Here is a 21,088-nt window from a genome sequence, read left to right on the forward strand (position 1 = left end):
CATGTCAATAATGAAATCACATCAATAACTCAAAAGCTTGTTCTGACATCCACTTTAAAACATCTAAAACTATATAATCTCAATTCTCTCCCTCTTTGGGGGCCAAACAAGCCTTATAATTTCTTGGAGTTGCCAGAATTAGATCAGAGAATCCACACTTGTGTAGGGAGAGAAAGACATTCTGTCCAGATTCAAACCAGCGTTATTATAAATCCTGAAACAATCCTTCGGTTCCATCTCTCTCTCCTTCCCTCCATTCTCTCCTTCATTCTTTCTTTCTTTTTTTTTTTTTTTTCTTCTTTTTCAAAAAACACTGACTCAGGGCCTGGTGTGTCCATGGGCTCCAGGTTTACTAAGAGCTACAATGCCATCCCTACCCTCCAGGAGCAAACGATCTCGTTGGGGAGGTGAAAATAGGATGAAGGCTTAATATCCTCCCCACCCAGGCTAAAACAACTATTATCCAGGCCACAGAAAATTCCAGGAGTGGGCAGATGGGGAGCAGGTCATTCATTCAACCGTCCATTCTACACACATTCCCTGTGGGCTGGGCCAGGCACTGTGCTGAAAGCTTGAGGTGCAGGACAGTGAACAAGACCCGGCACCTGCTCCAAGGAGACCTCAGTCTAATGAGAGACAGGATGACTGTGCTGCAAGGCGAAGTGCTCTCTCCATCAGACTGAGGTGCTGGGGAAGGTTTACTGGAGGAGTGATGTCTGACCGAGTGTTGAAAGGAAAATAGAAGTTCGACAAATGGAGGAAAGGGGGTATTCACAGGTGCAGGGGGAAAGCACAGGAAAAAATACAAAGGCATTAAACACAGCCTGGCTCAGTGCGGGGGTGAGAGGTGTCACTGAGTTTGTCTGGAGCAAATGCTTCTCTAGGGCCATAGTCAGAGGTGGGCAGAAACTGACCCACTAAAGGCCCTTGAAACTAAGAAATCTGGGCTTCATCCTGACGTGGGGACACTGAAGATTTTTAGCAGAAGGATGACATAATAGGGCAAATCCACTGGCACAGCTAGAGACAGGTTGTGATCTGGGTGAATGATGTGGGTCGGTTCCACACACAATAGGGTTGTCATGGACACCAAGGACCAGCTGACAAGTGAGGGTTGAGAGCAATCGTGGGAGGGGTGCCCACAATCCTGCCCACCTTCCCAGGAGAGAGGGAACAGGTTCTGAGAGAAAGAGTCTGGCATGAGGAGAGGAGACAGACACATGTACACGTACACATACACGGACTTACGTACACACATCACACACACACATGAAGTCAGTGTGAGAGCCAAAGCCTAAATCTGGAGAAACCTACCTACAGTTTTCATTGTTTTCCAATTCTAACTCAAAACTTACCTCTTTCAAGAAGAATTTCCCTCACACTTCTTTTCTCCACATCCCCTCGCCCCTCGGGCACTCGGCTCCCATTACACTCAAGCATCCTAAATGACTTCTTTTCCAAATGCCCCACTTAACTGTGTACTCCTTCTCTGCACCTCCTGCATACCCTCTCGCACACACATTAAAGGATGTTGCTTCAGAGCACACGTTCCCAAGGGAATGGTGGCTCAGCAGCCCGTGAAGAGAAGATGGCATTGACGGAGGGAATGATATGGAGGAAAACATCTGGAGGGAAACAGTGATACTGCGGAGTTGGAGTCTGGGGGAACTGAGGCACTAGGTCCTGCACAAGGAGAGTCAGGGGAGATGAGAAGTAAAGCAGGGGCGTGGTCCTCACGCAACAAACCTTTCTCCTCAACTACTGTGCAGCAAACTTGCATATAAAGTCCCAGTCAGCAGTCCATCAGGGAGACAACCAAGACCCACCGAAATTCAGCAATGAGGTCTCGAGGGTACAGAGGTTCCAGGACAGCTGGAAGGTCTAAGTGGTAAGACTCGGAACGGGCCGTGGAGCACAGCCACTAAAACTAGTGGTTCAGAGACTGTGGAGGGACACTGGAGTATGTGTGTGATAACAAAGTCACGTGGAAAATCAGCACCCCAAACTGAGAGTTTATATAAAAGGGAAGGATAAATGAAAAGAAAAAAAGAGCAAGATAAAAATGCCCACCAAAACCTTAACACCAGTTGTATTTGAATACTGGAATTATAGGTGACTGTTTTTCTTTGCTTTGTTTTTCAAATTATCTGTAGAGAGGCTACTTTTTTTTTTTCTTTGCATTTTACAGCTGAATGACTCACTGGAGAGTAAGGCGAGTTCCACCACCACGGGATTCACTGCCAAAGATAGTTCAAGGAGTCAAATTAATCCTTCCTTTGAGACCCAAACAGATAGATGTTAATTGAGGAGGATCTAAAGCAACTCAGTGTATCCACATGCCTTTCTTAATCCCGTGCAATTATATCCACCCTGGGTAATGATAAGCTGCAGAGGTTACTCATAACACAGGCCAACTTTCCTCACCAGGTCCTCCTGCTGTACCCCTCCCTCCTCCTCCAGAGTCAGTTCAAGTAGGGAACCGCTCTTGGGGGAGAAAAGCTCCCAAAATGCCTCTGATTCGAGACTGAGGCTGGCACCCAGGGAGATGTGAGAGTTCTATGCTGTTTTCCAAGAGGCCTTTGATTCTTGTCATTCCATCCAGGTTTTCTCCTCTCACTGCCCCTGACGCTCCTCATCTTTCCCTCCTCTCTGTCCAGAGAGGGGACCTGGGAACAGGGCAGTGCAGGGGGGTGGGGGAGGGCAAAAGGAAACCAGGACAGGAGTAAGTCAGATTGACCTTACAGGTGAAGAAACTGAGGTCTGGGGGAGACAGTGCCTTGCCCAGACTCACAGGTCACTGGTGGTTGGTCCAGCTTTAAAACACAGGTCCTCCCTGACCCCAAGTCCTCAGAAAAGATCCTGATCCCTACCCTACAGAACAGATCAGGGCAAACCTCACAGTTCCCCTGGTGCTGCTTCAGTCCCAGCCAGAAAGCTGACCACTGGACTGTAGGTGGTCAGGATCTCTGGATGTCATGATCTAAGAGATATTCTGAAAAATAAGAAGCAGGAAACAATGGGGGAATCAGGTGCCTTGAATGCAAGATTGGGGGACGGCAGGGGAGAGAAGTTTGCCATGGCCAATTTACATAACCTACTTTCCATGGAAAAATCAATTAGATTATACTTGCCCTGGGATCATCTTCATGGCTGGTCAACAAATATTTATCAACTATTGAGGCTAACGATGGGGATTTGGAGGTTCAGGAAGATCCAATCTTGCCTGGATGGTGCTCGTAGCCCAGAAGGAAAGGCCCTGGGAACCTACAGAGATGTGAACAGTAGTTGCATAGTCTGTCACCTTGGGATTCTCTGAGCACATGGATGAAACCAAACAAAGAAGTCACTAGAGACCCCGCAACCAAACTGTGATCATTTCCACTCTTTAGACAGTGGGAAAGTTTGCCCCAAGTCATCCACCTAATTTCAACAGGTTCGGCTACTGAAGTAAAGAGTATCATTGGAAGAATGAGCAAAAGTTAAGAGTAACAGCAAGTCTGAGGAACAAGATTTACTGGCCAAGCAGAGACTGGATCCAGATTCTGATCTTTAGGAGTAAATCCTATGAACAGTTTGTGAGTAAGAAAGAAGTCACACCCAAAGCCCACTGCAGCCCAGGCAATTCCTAAAAGAAGCACGTAAGTACCAAATAGGATTCAAAATCAAAGTGAAGAGAGCACTTACTCTCTTGCCTTACTTTTCAATAACCCCCAGGAAAGAAGTGCATTGGCGCAGCCACCTAAAGCAGCACACGCCTAAAATACTGGGGTTAAAGCTTTAGGCCAAGGAGCCTATCAGGCTATGGTTTTGAAATGCTTTTGCTTTTTCCTTTGTGTCTTATTGACTCCTAGATTCCATCTGACTTGGGATTCAGCTAAAACAACCTGGATTATCCACCCACAGATATCAGTGGAGAGGGTAGTCAGGGAGCCAGCATTCTTGGACCTCCGACCGCCACCATGCACTAAAGTCTTAAGAGGGCTCGAGTGACATTGCCTATCTCAGAGCAGGACTGGGGCCCACAGAAGCGGCTCCCTGCTCCTCCCTGCTCTAAAGTTTCTATGTAAGCCCAGGAAATAGGCCCTGAGCCCTCAGCCTACAGAGCAGCTGCCCACCTGTGACAAGGCCTCATGACATCAGCAGTTAACTTTCAGGCCCAGAGGCTAGAGCTCCCAGGCCCAGCAGCTTCCTTGAGCGTGTCTACTCAGCTCTGAAATAGTTTTACTGTCATTTTAACAACTCTCTGGTCTCACTGCCAACACCTGGAGGTATTCTTGCTAGGAGAAAGCAGAAAGTCACAACCTGGATCTGCAGTAGAAGGAGTACTGAGCTGGGAGGCCAGAGACCCAGGTTTTAGTCTTGGCTCTGCTGTGTGGCCTTGGGAAGTGGGTTAGCCTCTCTGGGCTTTGGGTTCATCATCTACCTCTACAAATGATAGAAGCTGATTGGGTGATCTCTACTGTCCTCCCAGCTCCTGCCATCCATCAATGCATGCAAGTGTCCCTGAGGAGCTGAGAGCACCCATGAGAGCAACCTCTGTCCCCTGCCTCCCAGTGGGCATGAACCTGAGCCTGACTGGAGGTTGTCCCTTAACTCTGCCCATATTGGCCCAAAAAGAAGAGGTATGTGGTGCTCGGAAAGAATACAGATTTAGAATCAAAAGAACTGAGTCCGAATCCTCGCTTTGGGAATTTGAGCAATTGCATTGGCCTCTGTGAGCTGCTTCCTCAGCTGGGGAATGAAGATAACATATCCCTGAGCACACAGGACCGTTGTAAGAAATGAACAAGACATGTAAATGACAGCACTCCATAAACCCAAGTCTGTCCAGACAGGAAGTCCCTAGGCACACTGTTCACCCCGCATGCAGCTACAAGCTCTTCAAGAACGCGGAACAACTTGCCTATGGTCCTCCCCCTCCCTGCAAGGATGAGCTCCGGGGGAGCACCCAAAGAGACTCATCTCAAGAGTCAACATGTCCTGAGAAGGCCCCAGGGAGCTATAAACTCTCTTTAAACCGTAAGATGCAGACTAAAGAACTAAAGGGGACCCTGGTCTCAAGGTTTGTCTGTTGTAACTTGATAAAGAGGACAAGGCTGCTGGCTGTGTCATCAGCAGGCTGTAGCAGCACAATCATTCCTTAAGGCCTTGGAAAGGGCAATTGGTGAGGGAGATGGAACTGGATGAACCCAGGGAAGCTTCCTGGAGAAGGAGTTCCAGCAGCTGGGAGCCGCTGTAGAGCTATCCTTCCCCCAGACCTCTAAGTGACAACCAGAGACTGCTGACCCGGGAAGGCTGGAGAGAGGAGGCGAATGGCAACACAGGGGGTGCCCGGGGGCTCTGAGATGCCTCCCGGGCCACAGCTCTTAGAGAGAACTTTTCCCGTTGAATATAAACAACCCCAAGGGCTTGCGAGCTCTACACCTGCCCTGCCAATGCTCCCAAACCCCTGCCCTGTGTCCATTTTATTCTTTACAAACCATCCGTTGCCCTTTTTCCCCCAGTTAGGTAGTTTGTCAGCACTCAGTCATGAGGATGCATGTGTGAAGCTTTTGGTACCTAAAGATGTGATGAACAGGCTTCTATCAGACTGGGGGCTTCCGCAGCTCAAGAGCTGTGATCTCCCCTCACACTGGGGATTGCCTGGAGACAGGGACCCGGTCCTGCCTTCAACAGGGCTGTTAGTCAATGGGTCGCAGGAATTCCCTTCAATTTTCCATCAAGATTTACTGAGCACTTACTAATGCCTAGTTGTTAAACATTTGCTTTCCGGCCATCCCCTCCAAGGATACAGGTATAGGCAGGAACGACAACCTAATTTGTGAGGCTGCAGAACTCAGACGTGCTAGCAAACACACATGCAGATTTAAGTGTCCAAAGGCTACAAATCTTAGAAATCTGACATGCCAAGTCTTGCAAAACTCCAAATACCTGTGTCATAATTCTACAAACTTTCATCACTTCCTCATTGATAGGATAATATATGATCATCAATCACTGTCCACACAGATATCCCCCTACTTTTGGACTAGATGGATAAAATGGAGAACCAGGTTCATACACTCACACCTCAGGCAAGGCTCACTCAGAGCCACAAGATCAAGCACTGCCATCAATACCATGTTGCATCAGCCTCTTCTATATGTTAACAAATAGATGTGCAGCTAGAAGATTTTCCTTATTATGGAAATACGCCATATAGGGTCGTAGGGGCAGGCATGGAGTATCCCTCCTCCAAATCTACCAGGAAGATCCATGCACAGCTCTGAAAAGGTTCCTCCGTAATCCTCAGTGTACTGCCCAGTACCCTGGTATTGGCTAGATTAATGAATAAAGCATTAGGATACTAAATGTGATAGAAAGAAAGAATATACCATATATTTCTTATAAGAACATGAGTCCTCCAAACCAATATGGGCAATTTCAAGAGTATTAGCTCTCTCGAGTCACCTGAGTTCAAGGTTCCCAAACTTTGGAATTTCATAGAGAAGTAACATCTCCTTCAAAAAAATGTGACAACCAAATTATATGATAGCCAAATTCTCATTTTGCAAGCAAAGACATCAAAGAAACAACTACAACGTCTTGTTAGCATTGCTTTTAAAAGAAATAAAGTTTTGGGCTTCCCTGGTGGTGCAGTGGTCAAGAATTCGCCTGCCAGTGCAGGGGACATGGGTTGAGCCCTGGTTCAGGAAGATCCCACATGCCGTAGAGCAACTAAGCCTGTGCACCACCACTACTTAGCCTGCACTCTAGAGCCTGCGAGCCACAACTACTGAGCCCATGTGCCACAACTACTGAAGCCTGCGCACCTAGAGTCCACGATCCTCAACAACAGAAGCTGTCACAATGAAAAACCTGCACACCACGGCAAAGAGTAGCCCCCGCTCTCCGCAACTAGAGAAAGGCTGTGCGCAGCAACGAGACCCAACGCAGCCAAAAATAAAAACAAAAATAAATAATAAATAATAAAAACAATAAAAAATAATAATAATTAATTAATTAATTAAAAGAAATGAAGCTTTAACACACACCAAAAAAGGTAGGAGGACTATGACTTCAGAATTAGACTTTCCTTCTCACAAACACTCTGCTGACGTCCTTTTACTTACATTTCCCTGAGGACTAGGGTTCACACAGTAATGGGTCAACAGATTAGTGTGGGAACCCTGGTCCACATCTTCTCCGCTTCTCCAGAGAACCCAACTAAATAAAACTGTTCATTGTTTTACCCATGGCAATCATCTAGTTGCAACTTGTTTCCCTCCAAAATCTCTATGGTGCCTCAGCTTCAAGTCGAAACGTGCTTTCTCCAACACATCCTGGCTTCTTCCTCCTAGCTATTCTCTCAAAAGGGGAGCACCTGGGTTCCTTCTGGGTTCACCTGGGTTCATGCTGTCCAAGCTAAAACTAGTGCCACAAGTTTCTGAAGGCCACAATGTAATCAGATCATTTGGATCATTAAAACTCCACCATAATTAACTGTCAATTTATTATTATTTGTTATTATGTATTGTCATTTCAATCCATAGCTGGGTGGAACTAACTTCAGATGTGGTATCTGAAACAACAGCAATTTAGTTCCAGTGATGAAAGAAGAGGGCAAAATGCTGCTCTTCATACACAGAGTTGATGCTACTGGTCCAGGGTCAACTAGGAATTTTTGAGTTATTTTCCTAGATAAGAGTTTGCCTCAAGACATCTGTGGACTCCCTCGTGGCTTTGGTGAAACAATTATTACCATTCTTATTTGATAGACAAGGGGAGTGAGCATCAGAAAGTTTGTTCATTCAACAGTCAACAAATACTAAGTGCCTCCTGTGTGCAGGCACTGGGTACAGTGCCGTGACTCTGCCCGAGGTGACACAGCTAGCAAGTAGTAAAGGGAACACCCACACCCAGTCCCCTCATCTCAAGTCCATTCTACTCCAAGGCTGCCTCTTAGGCTGAGGTCCGTGTTACCACATAAGATAACAGAACCCCAGAGCCAAAGGGCCATGGTGGGAAACACCACATGGTCAATCTCTTTAGCTTATTTCTCTGCAAACAAAGTCAGTAGTGAGGGTCTGTATTTTTAGATATTCACTGTCTCCAGGAATAAATCAAAGTAGCTCTCGGTGTCCCATTATTTATGGCCCTGTCCATGGTGTGCCACCCAGAACTGGGGGCTGGGGGCTCACACACTCTCTCAAGTCAGGGAGCAAGACAGGAACATCCCAGCGAAGCACACATGAAACCCTGGGGGGAGAAACTTTTCGCAAAGGAGGAACAGGATGTCTTAAAATTCTGAGACGTTCCAGAACTCTACTCAGTACTCTGTGATGGCCTATATGGGAAAGGAACCTTAAAAAGAGGCAATATATGTATACATACAACAGATTCACTTTGCTGTACACCTGAAACTAACACCACACTGTAAATCAACTATACGCCAATAAAAACTAATTTAAAAATAAATAAATAAAATTCTAAGAAGTTCCAAGCAATAGGATCAGAAGCCAAACAGTGGGATTTGAGAAGTCCTACCCCTTGGACCAAAGACTACAATCTCCACTGTCATTCTCTTAGGCTGCCTGAAGAGTCTGAGACCTATTCCTCAAGCACAGTGCTCTGGTTATGGCATGCACCCCATGCCAGAGGTTTTGGAAACAATGTCCACCATCCACTCTGGCTGGTCATCCCCACTGGCCAGCCTGCCTCACAGTTGCATCAGAGAAGGGGCTAGTCATACATGAGGCTGCCCATCTCAAGAATGCCAAAATCTTCATGAATGGGCCACCCTGTGACTGTAATCACAGGGAGGTGGGGTGACAGCCATAGATCACGTAACTGAGGCCAAACATGAAAGGCTGGTCCAGATCAATAGATGAGTCAGGACTCAAGAGTATAAAACCTCAGGAGCCCCAGTGCTCCTCACACAGCCAGAATCTCCTCTTCTCATTCACCCGTCCTGGTGCTTTGGGTAAGTGTGGGTTCTACTGGTTCTCATCTTGCCAGATGGTCTTGCCCAGGCTTGCATGAGCTGTGTGGACCAGGGGACAGGTAGGCAAGCCCTCTTTCCCCTTGGGACATACAGGACCTCTGCCTTTTCCAACTGCATTCATGTTTAGAGGGGCTGCAGGCAGGAAAGAGAGTTGAACTGCTGTTGTGCAGATGGTTTCTGATCTTCTGGCCAGAATGTAAATGCCACAAAGACAAGACTATTTTCTGTCTCTCTGGCACCCCTGTAAGGGACATGCCCTGTGCCCGGTACAGATGTGCATTCTGCACAGATTGTCAGAGGCAGCCTGTGAATGGGCTGGATGGGCCTTGTGAACTTGTAAAGAGGAGAACCTGAGTGTACTCTCAGAGAAATGGAAGAATGATTCAGAAAATGCTGCAGATGGGGGGGATTTTAGGATTCATAGGAACTCAATGCCTGTTTTACACAAGATATTCTGAGAGGGAAATGACTTGTGAGATGCTGGGACACAATTTCCTGCTAGTTATGGTCCCCTCAATCAAGCTTGGGTGTAAGCAAATCTGATATCTTCTGGTCAGAGACGCTGGTCCAAAGGACCACTGGGGTCCTTTCTCCTGTCTCCAGACAGGACCAAGAGGGAGCCTACCTTTTCTGGTAATTGGCCAGAGATCATGGCTGAGGTCAGTGGAACAGACCAGGAGTTTGAACTAATTCTCTTTTGCAAGGAATGGGATACAACAGCCCTCTGACATTCAGACAAACCTCCCTCTGTTGTGGATGGATAAAATCCCCCACCCTACGTGGATGTTTGTGCTAATTTTCTATTTGCACTCAGAGGGTCAGTGTTGGAATTAGAGGAGAACTGAGAAGTGAAATACTCGAACTATCTCATTATACAGGAAGTGAGGAAACAGGCAATCTGTGGGTCATTCGCCCCCAGATCACACAGCAGAGGCCAGAAGCAGAGCTGGGAGAGAAAGAGAAATGGGCACTGCTAAGAGGGCTATTTAAAACTTGGTAAAGACTTTCGTAGGGGAAACACAACTCTTCTCTAAAAGCACGAATCCTAGGAGTTCCAGCTGAGAGCCCTTCCCCATCCGATCAGAGACAGCATCAAGTCTGGCCCCAGCAGTGCTGCTCAGAGGATGATGGGCGTTGCCATAGATGCAGCTGCCTCTGCGGCCGCATCTTCTTGCAACTGGTCCAGTGATGCTTTCTGCTCTCCTTCCAGAGTTCCGTCCCTTCTTAGACGAGCATGTCTCACCAGACAAAGCAGCCCACTCCCCAACCCCCAGTGGATTGCGGGAAAACCTCCGGCGGCGGCGGTGGCGGCGGTGGCGGCTCTAGCAGTTGCGGCGGCGGCGGCAGCGGCTCCGGTGGAAGCACCAAGTACGGCGGCGGCGGCGGCGGCGGCGGCTCCGGCTGCGGAGGCTACTCCTCTGGCGGCGGCTCCTTCTCCGGGGGCGGCGGCTCTGGAGGCTGCGGAGGAGGTTCGGGTGGGAAGTACTCCGGTGGAGGCGGCTCCTCGGGCGGCGGCTGCTCCTCCGGCGGCGGCTCCTCTGGCCAGCAGGTCCAGTGCCAGAGCTACGGAGGCGTCTCTGGTGGTGGCTCCTCCGGGGGCGGCTCCGGCTGCGGCGGGGGCTCCTCCGGGGGCGGCGGTGGCTCCAGCTGCGGAGGAGGCTCCTCTGGGGGCGGCGGCGGCTCCGGCTGCGGCGGTGGCTCCTCCGGGGGTGGCTCCGGGGGTGGCAAAGGCGTCCCGGTCTGCCACCAGACCCAGCAGAAGCAGGCGCCTACCTGGCCGTGCAAATAAGTCCCTCTGGACGCCACGGAGACGAAGGAGCTGGAGGTGTTCTCCGTGGGCGCCGATGGGCTTTGCGCTCTCATGATATTGCCCTGAGGTTTCTCAATCCTCCACGTCTTAATCCACCCAGAAGAAGCCATTGAGCTCCGGAGCTGCATCTTGTTCTGCAGTTTTCCCTCCTTGGTTTCTGTACAACTACCTCCCCAGTGCCTCCTCAGTCAATAAATTTGCAATTCATGAGAATTTTTGCTTTGCCAGGCATCTTTATAGCTTCCAAGTTCGTTCATTCCATTCCATTCCTCTCCTTTCCTCCATCCACTCATCCACAGGGACATTCGTTCAACAAATATATTTATTCTATTGGGAGACAGTGGGTAGATAGATGGGAGTCAGCAGGGGAGGGATGAATGGCTGGCAACCAAGGACCAAAGATATGAATTCTCTAGTTTATGGCTTAAAATCATGAGGTGATCCCAAAACACAAAGATTCTGGGAAGAGACTTCAATAAACAGCCCCGGGTGGGTTGGGTAGCAACCATGGGTCAACTCCTTGAGCTCAGTGCTTTTTTAAGACAGGGCTACCCTGCACCTAAAGCAACTAGAGAAAGAAGAACAAACAAAACCCAAAGCTAGTAGAGGGAAAGGAATCATAAAGATCAGAGCAGAAATAAATGAAATAGAAATATATATGTGTGTGTGTATATATATATAATCAATGAAACTAAAAAGCTGCTTCTTTGTAATGATAAGCAAAATTACCTTTAACCACACTCACCAAGGAAAAAAGAGGACCCAAACCAATGAAATTAGAAATGAAAAAGGAAAAGTTACAACTGACACCACAGAAATACAAAGGATCATAAGAGACTACTGCAAGCGACTATATGCAAATAAGATGGACAATGTAGAGGAAATAGCCAATTCTTAAAAAGGTACAATTTCCCAAGACTGAACCAGGAAGAAATAGAAAATATCAACAAACAAATTACCAGTACTGAAATTGAATCAGGAATTTTAAAACTTCCAACAAATGAAAGTCCAGGACCAGATGGCTTCACAGGTGAATTCTACCAAATATTTAGAGAAGAGTTAACACCTACCCTTCTGAAACTATTCCAAAAAATTGCAGAGGGAGGAAAACTTCTGAACTCATTCTATGAGGCCACCATCACCCTAATACCAAAACCAAAGATACCACACAAAAAAAGAAAATTACAGGTCAGTATCACTGATGAGCATAGATGCAAAAATCCTCAACAAAATACTAGCAAACCAACTCCAACAATACATTAAAAGAACCATACACCATGATCAACTGGGATTTTTCCCAGGGATGCAAGGATTTTTCAGTATCTACAAATCAATGTGATATACCACATTAACAAATTGAAGAAAAAACCATATGATCATCTCAATAGATGCAGAAAAAGCTTTTAATAAAATTCAACATCCATTTATGATAAAACTCTCCAGAAAGTGGGATAGAGGGAACCTACCTCAACATAATAAAGGCCATATAAGACAAACCCACAGCTAACATCATACTAAATGGTGAAAAGCTGAAAACATTTCCTCTAAGATCAGGAAAAGACAAGGATGACCACCCTTGCCACTTTTATTCAACATAGTTTTGTAAGTCCTAGCCACACTAATCAGAGAATAAAAAGAAATAAAAGGAATCCAAATTGGAGAAGTAGTAAAACTGTCACTGCTTGCAGAGGACATGATACTATACATAGAAAATCCTAAAGGTGCTACCAGAAAGCCACCAAACCTCATCAATGAATTTGGCAAAGTTGCAGGATACAAAAGTAATGCACAGAAATCTGTTGCATTTCTGTACACTAGCAACAAACTAGCAGAAAGAGAAATTAAAGAAACAATCCCATTTACAATTGCATCAAACATAATAAAATACCTAGGAATAAACCTACCTAAGGAGGCAAAAGATCTGCACTCCAAAAACTATAAGACACTGATGAAAGAAACTGAAGACAACACAAACAAATGGAAAGATATACCATGTGAGGACAACACAACAGATGGAAAGATATACCATGTTCTTGCATTTGGAAGAATCAGTGTTGTTAAAATGACTATACTACCCAAAGCAATCTATAGATTCAATGCAATCCCTATCGAATTACCAATGGCATTTTTCACAGAACTAGAAAAAAAATTCTTAATATGTATGGAAACACAAAAGACCCAAAGAGCCAAAGCAATCTTGAGAAAGAAGAACCAAACTGCAGGAATCAGGCTCCCTGACTTCAGACTATACTACAAAGCTACAGTCATCAAAAGAGTATGGTACTGTCACAAAAACAAATGTATAAATCAATGTGACAGGATAGAAAGCCCAGAAATAAACCCATACACTTATGGTCAATTAATCTACAAATAAGGAGGGAAGAATATACAGTAGAGAAGAGGCAGTCTCTTCAACAAGTGGTACTGAGAAAGCTGGACAGCTACATGTAAAAGAATGAAATTAGAACATTCTCTAACACCATATGCAAAATGTATTAAAGACCTAATTCTAAGGCCAGATACTCGAAAACTTCTAGGAAAACATAGGCAGAACACTCTTTGACATAAATCACAGCAAAAAAAATTTGGATCTATTTTCATTACTCCTAGAGTAATGGAAATAAAAACAAAAGCAAACAAATGGGACCTAATTAAACTTAAAAGCTTTTGCACAGCAAAGGAAACCATAAACAAAATGAAAAAACAACCACAGACTGGGAGAAAATATTTGCAAAATATGTGACCAACAAGGAATTAACTTCCAAAATATACAAACAGCTCATACAGCTCAATATCAAAAAAAAAAAAAAAAAAAAAAAACAATAAAAAACAGGCAGAAGGGACTTCCTAGGTGGTGCAGTGGGTAAGAATCCACCTGCCAATGCAGGGGACATGGGTTCAAGCCCTGCCCCAGGAAGATATCACATGCCACAGAGCAACTAAGCCTGTGTGCCACAACTATTGAGCCTGTGCCCTAGAGCCCGTGAGCCACAACTATTGAGCCCATGTGCCGCAACTACTGAAGCCCATGCGCCTAGAGCCCGTGCTCTGCAACAAGAAAGGCCACCACAATGAGAAGTCTTCACACCACAATGAAGAGTAGCCCCTCCTTGCCGCAACTACAGAAAGCAGCAACATGTGCAGCAACGAAGACCCAACACAGCCAATTAAATTAATTAATTAATTAATTAATTAATTTAAAAAAAAACAGGCGGAAGATCTAAATAGACATTTCTCCAAAGAAGACATACAGATGGCCAACAGACACATGAAAAGATGCTCAACATCACTAATTATTAGAGAAATGCAAATTAACATTACAATGAGGTATCACCTCACACAGCTCAGAATGGTCATCATCAAAAATTTTAAAGTAACCTTTCTACACTGTTGGTGGGAATGTAAATTGGTACAGCCACTATGGAAGCCACTATTGGTACAGAACAGTATGGAAGTTCCTTAAAAAACTGAAAACAGAGTTACCATGTGATCCAATGATCCCATTCCTGGGCATATATCCAGAGAAAACTATAATTCAAAAAGATACATGCACCCCAATGATCATAGCAGCACCATTTACAATAGCTAAGACTTGGAAGTAACCTAAGTGTCCACTGACAGATGAGTGGATAAAGAAGATGTGGTATATATACACAATGAAATATTACTCAGCCATAAAAAAGAATTAAATAATGCCATTTACAGCAACATGGATGGAATTAGAGATTATCATACTAAGTGAAGTAAACCAGGCAGAGAAAGACAAATATCATATGGTATCATTTATGTGTGGAATCTTTAAAAATGATACAAATGGACTTATTTACAAAATGGAAATAGACTCACAAACATAGAAAACAAACTTATGGTTACCAAAAGGGAAAGGGGGGAGGAATAAATTAGGAGTTTGGGATTAAAATATACACACTACTATATATGGATTAGATAAGCAACAAGGACCTACTGTATAGCACAGGTAACTATATTTAATATTTGTAATAACCTATAATGGAAAAGAACCTAAAAATTACATATATATATATATATATATATAAAACTGAATGACTGCTGTACACCTGAAACTAACATGACATTGTAAATCAACTATATTTCAATTTAAAAGATAAAAAGATGCTGTCTCCCATAGTCCATAGACTAGTCTTCAAGGTCTAAAATTAGGTGGCTGCACATTAGAAATAGCTCATTGCTACCCAGGCTCACAGGATAAGGAACAGTCCTATCAGATATTTATGAGCCTCTACAGTATGTAAGACCCTTTACTAAGCACCTACAGGAACAGGAGGAAGTAGAGGAGCTATTTCCTGCTCTCTTGGAGTTGCAGCCAACTTAGGAAACTACAGCATTAAGTGTATGAGATGTTAAACACCAGCACCAGAGAGGTCATGAGAAAACACAGGTAGCATTCCAATTAACAAGAAAGAAGCTACAGTTGCTCTATTAATTGCCTAGCTCTCGAGAGACATGTAAAACATCAGCCTTGTCAGGAACTCTGCAGGCCCCATTTCATATCCTAAATCTGCCAACTCTATGTAAATGCTAACGTTGATTTACTCAAAGCAAAACACCTGCTACCTCAAAAAGCCAAGATACTCTCCCTACCCAGCTGGAGACAAAAAGATAAATTATCCCTCCCCAACTTTTCCATTTATAAAGTCACCACCACCTGCATCATTTTACAACAGTAACTTACATTAATCAAACCAGGGAGCAGCCGTAAATATCTTACAGTTCATTCACTGTATTAGTTTTATATGTTTTTTAATAAAAGTAGGATTTTTGGTTTTGTACCAGATAGAGTAGATGCATTTCACCCTATTGTCCCTGCTTAGTACAACTAAAATGTCTGGGCATAATATACAACACAAATATAAGCAGAGTCTGAAAGATGGAGGAAAGAAGGCAGAGTAGCTAGAGTCCTCAGAACTTGAGGACTGACACTGGTATGTTCCCTGGGTTTTCTTTTTGCCTTCTATATATCCCAGATTAGGCTCTAGAAAGTCTGCAACCAAGAAATGCCAACAGATACAGGCAGAAAATAGCCCCAAGAAAATCTGCTTTCTCCATTTAAAGGACTGAAAAAGAGGTGACCTCGCAAGGCAGAAATCTTTTTTTTTTTTTTTTGACAATATCAACCCTACTTTAGCCAACCATCTCAGAAAAAGAAGATTGGGAATATTAGACTTCCACCTGTACCCAGTGGCAAGGAATAACACCCCCCATACCTCACTGGTGCAGTATTAGCAAAGGGAGGATGGCTCTAATAGAAGATTTGAATAAGATCCAGAGTCTTATAACACAATGCCAAAAATATCTAGCACACAATCAAAAGATACTCATCATACCAAGAAACAGGAAAATCTCCACTGGAACAAGAAAGGATACTATTAATACTAACACTGAATGAATATCAACTGGGGGATTATCTGACAGGGATTTTTAAAGACAGCATTAAAAAAGCTATTCAACAGGAAATTACAAACATACCTGAGACAAATAAAAAAAAATAGAATGTCTTGCCAAAGAAATAGAAGATACAAAAAAGAATCAAGTGGAAATGTTTAGAACTAAAAAATGTAACAACAAATTGTAGAAATGAACTGTAGAAATGAAACATACAAATCTCACCAGATAGGCTCAACAGTGAAATGGAGATGACAGAGTAAAAGAATCAGTGTCTGTTCCCCTGAGTGTAATGTATTCCTTTTCTCTAATTTTTAAATGTGTTCTTTTCATATCTGGCTTTCAGTAGTTTTGATTAAAATAGGCTGAATATCATCTCCTTTGTATTTGTCCTGAAGGCATTCTCTGAGTTTCTTTTATCTGTGGTTTGACGTCTCATTAATTTTTTAATATTTATTAACATTATCTCCTCAAAGATTTATTCTTCCCTTTCTCCCCTACCTCTTTTCCTTTCTCTCTGGGGCGCTACATATTTGTTGGCTATTTTGATATTGTCCCACAAGTCTTAAACACTCTGTTATGTTTTATTCATTCTACCTTCTATTTCAGTTTGAGCAATTTATATTTACCTTTTTTTAAGTTCTCTGATTCTTCTGCTGAATTCAGTCTTCTGTAAAGCTGATCTACTGAATTTTTCATTTCAAATATTGTACTTCTTATTTTAGAATATCCATTTGTTTCTTTTGTAAGCAGTCCATTTGATACTCTTGAGATTTCACATCTGATTACCTATTTTGACATTTTTTTTCTAATCAAATCTTTATCATATTGTTAACTGTTTTGAAGTATACTAACTCCACCCTCTGGTGATCTCTTAATCTGCTTTTTTTTTTGGGGGGGGGGGGTGGAGTGGGGCTACATCTAGTAATGTTGAGAGTTTTCATTTCTAATTTCTTTCTGTAGAAGACTGTTGATTTTTGTTCTAGCAGGTAACTACATTACTAGCAGATCACCTTAATTTTACAAAGCTCTTTCCCTTTCATTACAGTTCTTTTTATGGAGAAAATACGTACATTTTTGTTTTCTTTTTAAGAATTGTTAAATATCTCACATATTAGAAGGATATTATTGTATAGTTGAGTCTAAAAATAATAATAAAATGAATACCTCAACAATTAAAATATACTCAACACACATCTTAAGACCTACATAATTACCAGTAGTTAAGAAACCTACTGGGTGCCTCTATCCAGTAAAAACCTCCACTCCCACCTCACCTGCATTTATGAAAATTATATCCTTAAAATTTTACAATACATATGTGTAACATACACCTAAATCATATGTTCCATTTTGACATTTTTAAGTTTACATAAGTGGATTCAAACTTTATGTAACCTTCTATGATATACTTATTTCACTCAACATTAAGTTTTTGAGATTCACCAATTTTGAAGCATAAAACTAATTTTCATTAATTTTCACTGATGTATAGTATTCTACATGTGCCTATAGCACAGTATATTTATTCATTGTACTGTTGATGATATTGAATTTTCAAGTTTTACAATCCTACTGTAAAATTTTAATATATATTTATTTGCTACATGCATAAGAGTTTCTGTAGAATTAGCAGAATCACCAGGTTTTAGATTATGTACATCTTCAACTTTACTCTTACCAGTGCCATTTGTTCTTCAAAGTGGTTGTTACAATTTATACCTCCACTAGCACTACATAAGAGTTCCTGTTCCTCCACATCTTAACTATTACTTGATATTGTCAGACATTTTAATTTTTGATAATTTATGCATAACTTTTGGTGTTTTTTCCCTTTATTTTTTTCTGGATCTTTATTGCAGTATAATTTCTACTGTACAACAAAGTGATTCAGCTGTATTTATACATATATCCCCATATCACCTCCCTCTTGAGCCTCCCTCCCACCCTCCCTATCCCACTTCTCTAGGTCATCAGTAATCATCAAGTTGATCTCCCTGTGTTACGCAGCAGCTTCCCACTAGCTATCTGTTTTACATTTGGTAGTGTATACATGTCAGTGCTACTCTCTCACTTCGTCCAGCTTCCCTTCCCCAACTGCTGTGTCCTCAGGTCCATTCTCTACATCTACACCTTTATTCTTGCCCTGCCACTGGGTTCATCAGTGCCATTTTTTTCGACTCCATATATATGTGTTAGTATATGGTATTTGTTTTTCTCTTTCTGGCTTACTTCACTCTGTATGACAGACTCTAGGTCCTCCACTTCACTAAAGTTACTCAATTTCATTCCTTTATATGGCTAAGTAATATTCCATTGTATGTATGTGCCACATCTTTATCCTTTCATCTCTTGATGGGCACTTAGGTTGCTTCCATATCCTGGCTATTGTAAATAGCACTGCTAGGAACACAATGTTCATACATGTATCTTTTTGGATTATGGTTTTCTCAGAATATATCCCCAGTAGTGGGATTGTATGGTCGTGTGGTAGCTCTATTGTTAGTTTTTTAAGGAACCTCCATACTGTTTTCCATAGTGGTCGTACCAATTTACATTCCCACCAACAGTGCAGGAGGATTCCCTTTTCTCCACACCCTCTCCAGCAATTATTGTTTCTAGATTTTTGATGATGGCCATTCTGACTGGTGGGAGGTGATACCTCATTATGGTTTCAATTTGAATTTCTCTAATGTTAGTGATGTTGAGCATCTTTTCATGTGTTTGTTAGCCAGCTGTATGTCTTCTGTGGAGAAATGTGTATTTAGGTCCTCTGCCCATTGTTTGATTGGGTTGTTTGTTTTTTCTGATATTGAACTGCATGAGCTGCTTGTATATTTTGAAGATTGATCCTTTGTCAATTGCTTCATTGGCAAATATTTTCTCCCATTCTGAAGGTTGTCTTCTTGTCTTGTTTGTGGTTTCTTTTGCTGTGCAAAAGCTTTTACATTTCATTAGGTCCCATTTGTTTACTTTTTATTTCCATTCTTCTAGGAGATGGGTCAAAAAGGATCCTGCTTTGATTTATGTCACAGAGTGTTCTGCCTATGTTTTCCTCTGAGTATTATAGTATCTGGCCTTACATTTAGATCTTTAATCCATTTTGAGTTTATTTCTGTGTATGGTGTTAGGAAGTGTTCTAATTTCATTCTTTTACATGTAGCTGTCCAATTTTCCTGGCACCACTTATTGAAGAGGCCGTCTTTGTTCCAGCCTCCTTTGTCAAACATAAGGTGACCGTGTGTGCTTGGGTTTATCTCTGGGCTCTCTGTTCTGTTCCATTGATCTATATTTCTGTTTTGGTGCCAGTACCATACTGTCTTAATCATTGTAGCCTTGTAGTATAGTCTGAAGTCAGGGAGCCTGATTCCTCCAGCTTCATTTTTCTTTCTCAAGATTGCTTTGGCTATTTGGCATCTTTAGTGTATCCATACAAATTGTAAAATTTCTTGTTCTAGTTCTGTGAAAAATGCCATTGATAATTTGATAGGGATTCCACTCAATCTGTAGACTGCTTTGGGTAGTATAGACATTTTCATAATGTTGATTCTTCCAATCCAAGAACATGGTATATTTCTCCATCTGTTTATATTGTCTTTGATTTCTTACATCAATGACATACAGTTTTCTGTATATAGGACTCTTGCCTCCTTAGGTAGGTTTATTCCTAGATATTTTGTTCTTTTTGTTGCAATTGTAAATGGTAGTGTTTCCTTAATTTCTCTTTCTGATATTTTCATTGTTAGTGTATAGGAATGCAAGAGATTTCTGTGCATTAATTTTATATCTGCTACTTTACTAAATTCATCAAATAGCACTAGTAGTTTTCTGGTAGCATCTTTAGGATTTTCTATTTTTAATATCAGGTCATCTGCAAAGAGTGACAGTTTTCCTTCTTCTTTTCCAACTTGGATTCCTTTTATTTCTTTTTCTTCTGTGATTGTGGTGGCTAAAACTTTGAAAACTATGTTGAATAATAGTGGTGAGACTGGGCATCCTTGTCTTGTTCCTGTTCTTAGAGGGAATGCTTTAAGATTTCAGTTTTTCATCATTAAGAATGATATTGGCTGTTGGCTTGTCATATATGGCTTTTATCACATTGAGGTAGTTTCCTTCTATGCCCACTTTCTGGATAGTTTTTGTCATAATTCGATGTTGAATTTTGTCAAAAGCTTTTTCTGCATCTATTGAGAATATCATATGGTTTCTATCCTTCAATATGCTAATATGATGTATCACATTGATTGATTTGTGTATATTGAAGAATCTTTGCATTCTAGGGATAAACTCCACTTGATCATGGTGTATGATCTTTTTAATGTGCTGTTGGATTCTGTTAGCTAGTATTATGTTGAGGATTTTTGCATCTATATTCATCAGTGATATTGGCCTCTAATTTTCTTTTTTTGTGACATCTTTGTCTGGTTTTGGTATCAGAGTGATGGTAGCCTTGTAGAAAGAGTTTGGGAGTGTTCCTCCTTCTGCTATATTTTGGAAGAGTTTGAGAAGGATAGGTGTTAGCTCTTCTCGAAGTGTTTGATAGAATTCACCTCTGAAGCCATCTGGCCCTGGGCTTCTGTTTTTTGGAAAATTTCTAATCACAGTTTCAATTCCAGTGTTTATGAGTGGTCTGTTCATATTTTCTATTTCTTCCTGGTTCAGTCTTGGATGATTGTACTTTTCTAAGAATTTATCCATTTCTTCCAGGTTATCCAATCTATTGGCATACAGTTGCTTGTAGTAGTCTCTCATAATCCTTTGTATTTCTGCAGAGTCAGTTGTTATTTCTCCTTTTTCATGTTTAATTTTGTGGATTTGTGACTTCTCTCTTTTTTTCCTGATGAATCTGGCTAATGGTTTATCAATTGTGTTCA

The 21,088-nt window shown here is 42.3% G+C and overlaps 1 protein-coding gene across 2 annotated transcripts; it reads left to right on the forward strand.

Moving 5' to 3' along the window:
• Positions 1–8,858: 8,858 nt before the first annotated feature.
• On the forward strand, positions 8,859–11,006 carry LORICRIN (loricrin cornified envelope precursor protein). Of its 2 annotated transcripts, none has more exons than XM_057724485.1 (2): positions 8,859–8,962; positions 10,194–11,006. In XM_057724485.1, exon 2 carries the CDS (start codon positions 10,218–10,220, stop codon positions 10,770–10,772), a length of 555 nt encoding a protein of 184 aa, XP_057580468.1. In that variant the 5' UTR covers positions 8,859–8,962; positions 10,194–10,217; the 3' UTR covers positions 10,773–11,006. The 2 variants fall into 2 exon arrangements, with proteins under 2 accessions (XP_057580468.1, XP_057580477.1); XM_057724494.1 differs by having other exon boundaries at positions 8,943–9,042.
• Positions 11,007–21,088: the final 10,082 nt, after the last annotated feature.

This window comes from Hippopotamus amphibius, chromosome 1 (assembly GCF_030028045.1).
Source record: "Hippopotamus amphibius kiboko isolate mHipAmp2 chromosome 1, mHipAmp2.hap2, whole genome shotgun sequence".
NCBI lineage: Eukaryota > Metazoa > Chordata > Mammalia > Artiodactyla > Hippopotamidae > Hippopotamus > Hippopotamus amphibius.

Excerpts from the sequence above, each read along its gene's own strand:
- LORICRIN (XM_057724485.1), top strand. The coding sequence starts at position 10,218 with ATGTCTCACCAGACAAAGCAGCCCACTCCCCAACCCCCAGTGGATTGC.